We start from the raw sequence: 11,725 nt of genomic DNA, 5'->3' as shown, positions 1-11,725 counted from the left end.
CTACCCGAAGTAAAGACACCGGAGCACTCTTTTCCGTCTGCACGTTTTAATAGAAGGGGCTGACTGACGTTTCGACAGACAAGTCTGTCTTCCTCAGAGTCAAAAAAGACTCTGAAAAGAAGAAAGAATAATATACCCATCGTATATTATTGGTCTGACGACGATTAGATTCTGGGGGCGACAGCCAATGTTTTGGGGTTCCCGGTGTAGCCGGCGGACATCCGGGGATAAAACCCAATGTGCACCAGATGCGGTGCGGATCCGGTGAAACTGCCGAAAACAGCAACCATAACGCAATTGGTGGAAATAGGCCTTAAGATGCGACATCGACATCTCGCAGATATCTATTTATAGAAATGTATTCTGGACCTAAAACACCTATAAGATGTATTGATGTCTGTGTATTGTGGTCCGGTCGTAGACGTCATCTCTCAACTCGCTAATCGGACCGGGAACAACGACCGGCACACAGAAAGAAATTTTGGCCCGGATGTCCGCTGGCTACACCGGGAAAGCCCGAAATATTGTCCGTCACCCCCAGAGTCTAGTCACCATCGGACCGATAGACGACAGGTTCCGAGATCGCAGCTGGAAAGATCCCACATCCTAAGTTTGTTTTATTTCTGTTAGATCAGCATTCCAGGAAATGTGTTTTGACGAGTAAGAAATGTCTTCATAAGACAGTGAAAACAAAATGTCTAAAATGTAAGAACATGTTGACTGATTAAAGCCAATAAAATCCATAACCTGAGTAACTTTGCATTGTGATGCTCTGGTTGACAGAGGGGGCAATGGCGCCCCCCCCCCCCCTTTTTTTTAAGCTTTATAGGTTTTTCAGAAATTGTACACCTAACCTGTAACACAACCCTCCCTCCCCCTGGATGTCCAAAAGAAAAGAAGAAGGAAATAATGATTTAATTATATAATTATTCTGATAATAATAATAGTAATAGTAAATAAACAACAGAACAGTAACAACAACAAAGAAAAAAACAATGAATAAATGAATGGGGCTTTGTTTGTTAGAGTTGGGACCACTCAATAGTCAGACGTTTAGTGCAAAATACACAAATAGATATGTACATACACATACTCGTACACATAAAAATACATACCCAAATATCTCAATACAGATGACTGTGTACTTTAATGTATTAATCACAGACAGGCTCATTTACAAGGACACAGGTGTGGGTTTATTCCAGCCAAATAATCCTTGGTTATTGAAGCATCATCACCCATTCCTAAAAGGATCGTTGAATGAGAGGGAAGAAATCTGTTCTGTCATTTCTGAAAAGATGTATCATGAGTGAAGTCTGGAAAGGGGGGAGAGGTCAGGTGTCCTTGAATTTCTGACGGGACTTACATCTGCTATAAGATTATCTATGGAATTAAGGATAGAACACTTATTTATTCCAACTTGTGAATGATGGGCTTTAGCTTGGCGTGTGGTGATGTCTACTCTACGCCCTGACCAGGAGATCCAAAAATAGCAGTGATTGGGTTCAATGGTTTTATGACAAATGTATGAGAAGGCCTCAAAGATACAACCCCAAAATGTAATCAAAGAAGGGCCCTCCCAAAACATGTGTCCGACTGTAGCTGGCTCCAAGTGGCACCTGATACAAGTAGGTTCCACACTGGGATAGAATGTGGACAGTCTCATATAGACGGTTTTCACGGAATGGTCAGTCCTGCACTTGAATGTTTTTTTTTCTTTTATGTCCATAGCAAACACTGTAACAGGAAGTGAGCGGGGGTTCAATTTAGAATGTTTTTGTTGTCAAGTTAAAACCGTCTATAATGTAAACGATGTAACACTTAGAATAAGGCTATGCCTATGACAGAGGGAAGTGGTGTGAATGAGATGGAAGCTTCCCACATCTCTTCAGTGAGCTTGATGTTTTAAGTCTTGCTCCCCAGACTCATTTTGTTTTGTCCAAAGAAGACAAACTGATACCTTGGGAAATCTATATTTTAGAAACATGTCCCTTAGTATCTGGGTCCCAGTCCATTATGATGTCCAACACACTCTTTTCCAGCAGGACAGGAAGTGGGCAGTGTTCTCTGGTCAAACCGTTTCAGGACAGGAAGTGAGTCATGTTCTCTGGCCAAACTGTGGGCCTGGAGGTGTCTAAAGAAGGGTGTATTCGGTGTATAGAGAGGTCCAGTAACGAGTCCGGAAATCATCGATGCTAACAGCCCTGGTTCTTCACAGTTTTCGCCTATGGGAGTTTTGAATGGGTTTTTGGCGCGATGCTTCTAATAATCTCTCTGGACAACGCTGGCTTAATCAAACGCGAACCAGTGTTTAGTAACATCATCTTCACACATGAAGACCACTTTTATGAGTTTTGAAGCTTTTACATGCCGTTAAACGGGCGGCTAGCTAGCAAACGGCTAAATGAGACTACACTTTTGAGTCGATGTGGATATATACGTCAATAACGTCACCACTTCAAAGGGCGAACACAGAAATGCTCTTTCCCTCACCTGGTTCAGCCCCGTTCAGCCCGAGGTAATCAGTGCACACATCCAACAACAGTCCAGGTTGAGTGCTGACGTGACGTGGAAGCCTATGCGACAGTGTGTAGTTCTGGATTAGCTTAGCATGAGCTTTTTACTTCTAGGGCTCGCATTTACGCTACAAAACTCATGAAAGTGGTCCTCATGTGTGAAGATTATCCTGCTGAACCTTGGTTCGCGTTTGATTAAACTTGCGTTGTCCACAGACATTATTTGAAGCATCACGCCAAAAACCCATTCAAAAATCCCATAGACAGAAACAGTGAAGAACCAGGAAGTTCGGGACTTCCGCATTCAGCCTACAAAAATACGTCATCCCTGGACCTCTCTATTATGGCCCTGTCGGAGAATTTCAAATGAAGCAACGCTGCCATCTAGTGGTCACTAAAGAACATCAAACCATTGTCATGCCATGTTTGAAATGCTGCATCAGTCTGGGAGGGATGTGGTAAGGTGCTCCTGCCTCCACCCCCTGACATCTCTGCACTGCAGTGGTTAGAGACAGAGACCTGTTGATGACCTAGAGACTGTCATTCATTCATCCCGTGCAACCAAGTGTTTGACCTAGCTGGGCATCAGTGACCAGGTACAGAGTGTGGTGTAGTCTAGTCACCAAGGCAACCTGACCATTTCTGAATTTTTGTTCCGCTTGCTTTTTTATTTACAGGGTTTACTTGTACTTTTACTTTCAATACTTTTAAGTACATTCAACAAAAAAACACTTGATATTTAACACATTGATACCTGATGCAGCATTTGTGTGTATATCCCTCATTTGTGTGTGTATCCCTTTAAGACCGCAAACTGCGTTAACACGGTTCGCGGTCTTAAAGGGATACACACTCAAATGCTGCATCAGGTATCAATGGGTTAAGTACAGAAAAAATCAGCTACTTTAAGACTTTTACTCAAGTAATATTTTAATGGGTCACTGAGTCATTTTCTGGTGAAGTATCTGTACTTTTACTCAAGTATGGTTTCTGAGTACTTTATACACCACTGAGTAATACAGGTGTATGCCCAAGCTGTTGTCACAGAGAGAGATGTTTTGGATTGACCAACTGAATAGTATGCAACCTAAGGGACTTAATGACGACTTTACATTTCGACCTTTCTTATAAATTAAGTGGCCGGTTAGTTTTCTCATGTTTATTTTTGCTCTCCTGTTTGTTTGGGTTGTTTTAATGTGACCCATACAGCTTGTTGCTCTTGATGCCTGATCTGTACTGTTGTCTGACCCAAGTGCATCTGAACTCCAGGGTAACGTTACCATGGTAACCATAGCAAACAATCCGCCTCGTGTCTTCCTTCCTAATGGCAAAATTCACCTTGTTTTTAACTTTTCCGCGGTATGAACACCATGCACCGATAAATAATGCTGTTTCTTCTTTAAATATGAACAAAAACGCACATTACATGCCTGACTGCGGTGGTTGAAGGCGACAGACCAGAAGTGGGTCTGTTTACTTCCGCGGTCAACTGGGGCAGCCTGAAAGTAGCCAATGAGTGACATCCTCCCAATTGAAGACCCGCCTTGACGAGCGGCCTGACAGTTTGCCATTTCCAATTGAATTTTGTCACTGATAACGCACGAAGTGAACCTGCAATACACGGGAGGCGCTGTTTTGCTGTTTTTCATTTGAATAGAGTACATTGCAAAGCATGTTCAGTCTTTGATAATGTAATGTCGAATGTCAAACATGTAATGTCAAATACAAATGCATTTTCATTTGAATTGTGACTTAAATAATGCTTGCAGGGATGGAAAATTAGGCTGGATTTTTTGGATTGCATTTACATTTCCACATTTAAATTACAAGTTTGATATAGTCCATTGAAAAGCAGTATGACTAAATTAAAATGAAATGTCAAATACCATTTAAATTATCATTTGACATTTTCTACAAAAATGCATTTTAATTTGAATTGTGACTTAATTAATGCTTGCAGAGATGGAAAATTAGGCTGCATTTTTCGGATTGCATTTTCATTACCAAATTTAAATTACCATTTGAATATAGTCCATTGTAGAGCGGGCTATGGACTTTGAAAATTAAATGTCAAACAGCTTGTCATTTTAATTCTTATATAGTCATAGAAAGCCCTTACAAGTATATGAAAATGAAAATGAAAATTGGATTATTCCATTTTCATTTTCATTTTTACTGAAATAACACACACATGTGTTGAAAATGATAATGTTATTGAGGAATTACATTACCATTTTCAAGTTTAAATTATCATTTGAATAGAGTCAGCTATGGGCTTCCATAGTAACTGAGTGTGCTGCATGGTTAATAAATAGCTGAACTTGAAGAACCAACATTTCTTTATTTCTTTTTCTTTGAAGAATTGCAGGACCACAGAGATCCAACTTGGCTTTAAAAGAAAATAGCGGCTGAAACAAACATTTCTGCCAATATGACAGGCCGATAAAATTATACCTTAAATGCAACAGGCCGTTATCAAGAATTCCACTCTGGGAAACTGTTTTCACTTTTTTGCATTTTCAGGCACCAATAACGACATTCCCATGTAAAAGGAAGGAACTAACAAACTAACAAAAAAAAAGTTTGCCGTTTTATCCAGGGAGCATTGCTGTGTAAACAGGGCCTTAGTACAAAATACTTATAACTGTATTATTATTGTTAACAATAACATAATAAACTTTGTCTCCAAAGTTAAAGAATTTCCATCCAACGCCATTAAAGGGATAGTTCAGTTTGTTTGAAGTGGAGTCCTATGAGGTACTTGCATACAGTCAGTGTTCTACATGCAGTAGAATGCAGCCGGCGCGGTCCCAGTTTAGAGAAATTGAGACCGGCTGCGTCAGGCAAGTAGAGCTGTGTGCTGAGTGTGAAGGGGCCATGAGCAAAAATGTAAAAAAAAAAAACCCCGGAAACAAATACATAAAATCCTTCTATACTGCTCACCTGGCATAATCAAACTCTCCACAAGCCCTGAGATGCCAAGTTGACTTGAAAAGATGTAATTTACTTCTTGTTTTTAGCTGAAATGTTCACTGTAGCCAGGTGCGGCAGGTGCGCAGCTGGTCTCCATTTCTCCAAACTGGGAGCGCGCCAGCTGCATTCTACTGCATGTAGTACACTGACAGTATGCAAGTATCTCATACAACCCCACTTCAAACAAACTGAACTATCATCCCTTTAACACGTTTCTTCACAAAAAGAAGAAAAAGGTCAAAACAATCTGATGCTTTTAAAACATCCTACTAATATAATTGGGCAAAAAGTTGGCACGACCCAGAATTGTTCACTTGCTCAACTCTGCATGCACAAAGAGCATGCCAGTAGAGTGGGCGAGGTCGCGTGGCGACCAAGCTGTGTCTGAGAAGAGGGTGAGACCTCGAGGGCAAGCCAGAGGCACGGTAGAGATGAGTGATGCCAGTTCAGTGTGCTCTGTTTCTACTTATCATAAACAGGTAACCCAAAAAAATATATATATAATAAAAATAATACAAAATAAAATAAACAGGTAGTCCGGGGCGTGCAGCAATAGATTCCCTGCCTACCTACCAGAGGCTCGCAGGTTCGAGCCCCCGTGTTACCTCCGGCTTGGTTAATTGTCTGGGAAACGGGCTAAAGGGTATGTGTCCTGGTCACTGCACTGGTCGGTCGGGGGGCCTGTCCCCTGTGATCCTCCCACACGCTACGTCCTGCCGGTGAAACTCTGGGGTGTCAGTGAGAAGTCCTTGTAACTGCACATGTATCAGAGGAAGCATTTGCAACTCTCCCCAGATCGGCAGAGGGGGTGGACCAACGACTGGGAAAACAGGGGGAATTGGCCAAGTACACACCCACACACACACAAAAATATATCTATTTCAAAATGAAACTAGATCGAATAAACTGGATTTTTGTTCTCAGCCAAACTGATACAACTTAAAATCAAAATTAGGTGTGTGAGTTCACTGTGCAGAAGGTTCCTGTCATGGTGGACAATGGCTTGTCCTCACTGAGAGATACACACGCACGCACACGCACACGCACACACACACACACACACACACACACAGACTCTCTCTCTCTCTCTCTAACTGGGTCTAACAGAGACCTTCACTGGTATTACCTTCAGAGTGTTTCCATCTTCCACAGTGGAAAAAAAAGGAAACAGCCTGTCAGTGAAGGGATGTCTGAAGGTGTGTATGTTGGTGTCAGTATCAGGATCAAAGAATGACAGCTTTCCGTTGTCCCAGTCAAGACGCACGCTGACCCTCTGGAGCTTCTTCTTCACTGTGAGATCAGTGACTATACCTGATGGAGAGACTGCACTGTATTTACCATTAGTAAAGAAACGTATTCTCCATAATGCAGACAGTGCGAATCCCTTCCTCTGACCCTCTACGAACACACCCAGTCTCCAGCCTGTACAGTGTCCAACCTCAACATCCCAGCAGTGATATCCAGACTTAAAGCCCTCAGAGCCCAGGACACTCCAACACATGTCAAACCTCTCTGGATTGTCAGGAAGCTGCTGTCTCTCTCCACGGCTCACACTGGTCAGATCTTCAGAGACGATCAGTTTTGGATGGGCGGTGTTTGGGTCCAGAACCACAGGGGTGTAGGAGACCATCTTCCCCATCTTGTGCCAGACTGTGAAGCTCAGGTTGCCCAGGTGTTTGGCCTCGTCTATCAGAGCTCCTGAGACCAGCTGTGGATCCTCCAGCAGGGAGCGCTGGACTCTTTCCACTGTAGCCTTGTAGTTCTGCAGGACAGAGATGTCTTCAGCCCTCAGCTCCTTCTCTATGGCTTTGACTGTGTCAGAAAGAGCTGCTATCTCTCTGTTCAGACCCTCAATCTTCTCCTTCATCGTCTGACTCTTCTGCTCCTCTTCCTCCCTCAGTGCATTGATCCTGGCCTTCTCTTCCTCTTGTAGAAACCCTTGAAGGGACTGCTGAAGCTTCTTAAACTCCTCCTTAATCTGCTTCTCTGTGTGTCGGGCCTGGACCTTAATGTGTGCTGCTGTTTGATCACAGTTTCCTTTAACTTTATTAAAGAGCTGCAGTTTCTCATTTAAGGTCTTCAGAGATTCCTGGAGTTTGTTCTTGTGATGGCGTGCAGATTCATGGATGGTAATGGATCTGATTCTGTGGTGGTTGTGTGTGTCTGAATCCAGACAGCGATGACACACAAGCTGCTGATGGTCCAGACAGAAGAGCTTGAGTTTCTCAGAGTGCAAACTGCAGAGAGGCTCAGACTCTGCTGAAGCTCTCTGATCTCTCTCCAGTAAGAAGGCCTCACACATGTTCTTCAACACCAAGTTACATGGTGGTGGTTTTCTTGAAGATGCAGCCCTACAAACTGGACACTCACGCATTTGGTTCCTTGTCCACCATCTCTGCAGACAGGCTTTACAGAAGCTGTGGCTACATTTCAGGAGGACAGGATCTTTAAAGATGTCACAGCAGACAGTACAGATGAGATGCTCCTCTAGTGTGGGAGGCATTTTCTCTCTGAGTGAAGCTGAAAACGAACAAAACAGAGATCATATATAATAAATGATGAACAAAAGGCAACGTATTTTATTTTGTAATATAATACACAGCATCATGGAAATGAAACACATATTTGTATTTCTAAATCTATAACACAGTAATGATAACTCGGGGACACTTTCGCTTTAACACTGTTTAGCAAGGTTAATGGTAGAACCATTCTTGTATTTGCATACCGAGTTTCGATTGGCTATACGGCTTTTGTTTATATTCCTGACACAACGTTGAGGACGCGCAGAATTCCCAAGGAATGCCAGCTGTAACGTTAGTGTTTCCCGTGAGATGATCTTGTTGGATTAAGCACGATTCTTTAAACTTTATCTGCGAGTGCGGTCCAGACGCAGAACACAGACAACATTATGAGAGTTACTGATGACTGCAGCAGTGTGAAGCACTTTCTGGCTTTTCCTCCTTGGTTTGTTTGTATTTAACTCATTGAGTGCCAATGACGACTATCGTCGTCAATTCAAATAGTAACGTAGAGTGCCAATGACGACTAAAGTCGTCAATTGCGTTTTTTGACGGTGGGACGTGGATCAAAGCCTGATGCATCTCCTGTAAAAATATGGGGGATGTTGAAGGTATATAAGCTATTTTACGGACCCATTAGGTGGCGACAGTGCTCTCCAGATTAGAGAAAGGTGAGGAAAAAACAGAGAAGAAGTCATGGGGAAACGGAAACCGCATCGGTATGCATCGATATGCATGAAGCATAACATTAGCTGCTCCCACAATTGAGCCCCTCCGTCTCCGCTGCGATAGCCCCTCCACATGATTAGTTGCCAGAAAAGGTTACATTATTCTCAGCTGGAAGCGCTGGGAGCCGGCGACAAAAACGGCGGAACGCTGTGAAAAAGCTGGGTGTAGCGCACTTTTCAGTGCAGAGCAAACGCAGCAGAGAGCCACCAGAGACACTCCCACGGAGGAGGAGTGTGCAGTTGAGGGGGGTGGGGCACGCAGGGCACCATACAACACCGACCCAGACAGCAGGCTCGATGGACAGACAGATTGGCAAACACAAGCTAGAATATCTGATGCCCACCAGCAGTAAATCAAGACCAGCAAGAAAGTGTAGGGTCTGCGCACGCAGGGGCCAGCGCTGCTGGTTGCAGCTAAAACATATTATTTTGCCATCAAAATTCCTTTGTTTTCGCTCTTTTATTGAAGGAAATTATTTTTGAGGTGTCACTACATCAGAAAATATTAGCTTCAGAGTCAGTGATGTGCTTGAAATGCCTCATTTCACAAAAGGCTCATTATCTCAGCTTCTAGTTTGAAACATCTGTTTTTGCTGAAACCAACCTATCTTCTACTGCTCATAACTATAGAACGGAAAATGATATCAATAAACTTTTTTTTGCTGATGATACAAGATAGTCTCATCGTTCTTTGGGCGTGTTCAGTGTTTACATAGTAATATCACACAATATTCTGTGGGCCTCGAGAAATCACTGAAAACGCTCTGAAAGGGCTGGCACTGGGAGCATCCGTTTTCCAAAAGTGGCTGGCACTCAATGAGTTAATCATGAGCCCTAAAGTTACGTTTTGTTTCTGTTTTAGGGACTGTGCGAACATCTAGTTATGGATAGATGTGTGTTTTAGCCATAGACTGTATAATATAAATGTTTTAGCACGTTTTGACGTGTGCAGTCGTCGAAGAGTAACAAAGAATATGGAAGGAAAGAAGCGAGTGTTAGATCAGCGCTGCCGCCATTTTGGCCCGAAAATCGCCTCTTTTGCGTGGTGTCATCGTCATGGGTGTCTCCAAAATGGCGCATCTCTTGTGTGCGATTGTCCCTCGCCAGCGCTTCTTATCAATAAGTTCTTTGGCGGGACATAAACCATAGCCTATAGATGTTAGGCGAGCTGTGAGACTGGTGGATTTACGTGCGGATACTTGGGGCCCTATCGTTGCATCGGCGCAGTTTCTAGGCCGAGCGGCAGGCGCAGATCAAAGCAGTGGGCGTGGACAGGCGCACTTGATATCGTCGTGCTGGCGCTAGATGCAGCCCAAAGCATTACAACCACGCCTTTTAGGCGTAAAATTATGCACTGTCATGCTCATTGGATAAGTGCAATAAACGAATGGCACGCTTGCCTTTTTAGCTCCAATTCCACTGGTCCCGCAAAACCAGACGAAACCCAAGCCTCTGATCCCCCCCCCCCCACCTCCCTTCATCCCGTCTGTCTCCATATATCGGCTATTATTCCATATTATGATGCTTCTCAAACCAATCTAACTGCAGTTTAAATACTGCAAGCATGTAAATACGCTACACTATAGCAAGATCAAAGTGAAAATAATGTTCTATGCATCAGCTAGAAAAATATAGCCTATTAGATTGGTGAAAGTTTGTCCAGAAAGATATCATTTTCTCTTGCCTGCTGCAGGAAGGATGATGCACATAAATATAGCCTACATTATGTCAAGTCATTGCATAAATGTGTTTTTATTGTAAAACTAAATGTGAAATAGGGCCAAGTTATTGGAGGGACATCACAGTATAGCAGATGCCATTAGAAGCGCGTTCCGAAGCGCGTTCCGCTGTTACTTCTCTAAATCACGTTAACTCGACAAGGGGTATATATAGCCCCAGGAGGACATATATGTTTCACATAGGGTGGTGTTTTCATTTCGATGTTTTATTTGGTCCAATATTGAAATGTTGACAATGGCAGGCTGTTACCATTACACATTAATTTAGAACTACCTTTTATATCTATTTTGGCTCATTTGGTTGCTATTTAGTAGCGAAATGGAGAAACACAATGCATGCTGGGAACTCAGAGAGAGAGAGAGAGAAGGGTGACAGAGAAGAGGCAGTGAAGGCACAGAATAGGCCTGCTTTTCAAAAGCGCAAAGCGCTAAATGTACGCCAGGTCCCAAGATATCACTAGGCTGGTATTTAGCGCCGACACGCCCACTTTGGGACTGCGCCACGCCCATTCGGCCTAAAGCGCATTTGGCAGCCTAAAGCCTATTGCTATCTTGCCGAAACAGGCGCAAGGCACGTTTTTTTGCGGTTAAGGCCCGTAATAGCGCCGATGGCCTGTGGGAGAATAGAGCCCATGATGTCCAAGGCACACTTGGTAAGCTGAAGTCTCGATAACTAGGAACGCTGTAGCACTTGATAGCTGAGTCTGCAAGGCTCGAAGATGGGAACTGTTGCAGAGGGTTCTCGTGAGATCAATCTTATGAACAACTACAGAGGACTTGCAGAGCACACCCTTATAGGTCCCGAATATGACATCACACTGCGTTGTGACATCATCAGTGATGACATGATCATGGATTGTGACCTCCTCACTGTCGACATCCCAATGATGACATCCTAACAGCGTCCAGTGACGTAGTCAGATAGTGATGTAGTCATGACATCATCTAACAGTTCTTATAAAACGGCTCTCTCAAATCAAGCAATCTGATTGGTTCACAGCCATTGTATAATTCCAGTAACCGAGTTCAATAACCCATGGCCATGGGTTATTGGTTGCCATGGCAACTCTCTTACTAAAAGGCAGCGCTGCGCTCGAGCCAAACAGCTTTCTCCTGATCTGCTGTATGGAGGGTCACTAGTCCTTCAAGTCTTTGTACAATGATTAAACGATTTTTAAAGGATTTTCAGACGGCAGCCCGTCTTTATTGTCACACAACACACTACAATACATGCACGGAGGGCCACA

At 43.3% G+C, this 11,725-nt stretch overlaps 1 protein-coding gene across 1 annotated transcript; it reads right to left on the bottom strand.

Moving 5' to 3' along the window:
- Positions 1–6,579: 6,579 nt before the first annotated feature.
- LOC310776298 (nuclear factor 7, brain-like) lies at positions 6,580–7,992 on the bottom strand (the record flags this gene model as incomplete). Its single annotated transcript, XM_083636501.1, has 1 exon — positions 6,580–7,992. The coding sequence occupies one exon, from the start codon at positions 7,990–7,992 to the stop codon at positions 6,580–6,582; it is 1,413 nt and encodes a 470-aa protein (XP_083492627.1).
- Positions 7,993–11,725: the final 3,733 nt, after the last annotated feature.

Source organism: Poromitra crassiceps, assembly GCF_964638095.1.
Source record: "Poromitra crassiceps genome assembly, chromosome: 5".
Classification (NCBI taxonomy): domain Eukaryota; kingdom Metazoa; phylum Chordata; class Actinopteri; order Beryciformes; family Melamphaidae; genus Poromitra; species Poromitra crassiceps.
The sequence above is the reverse complement of the archived record's forward strand: the minus strand, read 5'-3'. Positions and strand labels throughout refer to the sequence as shown.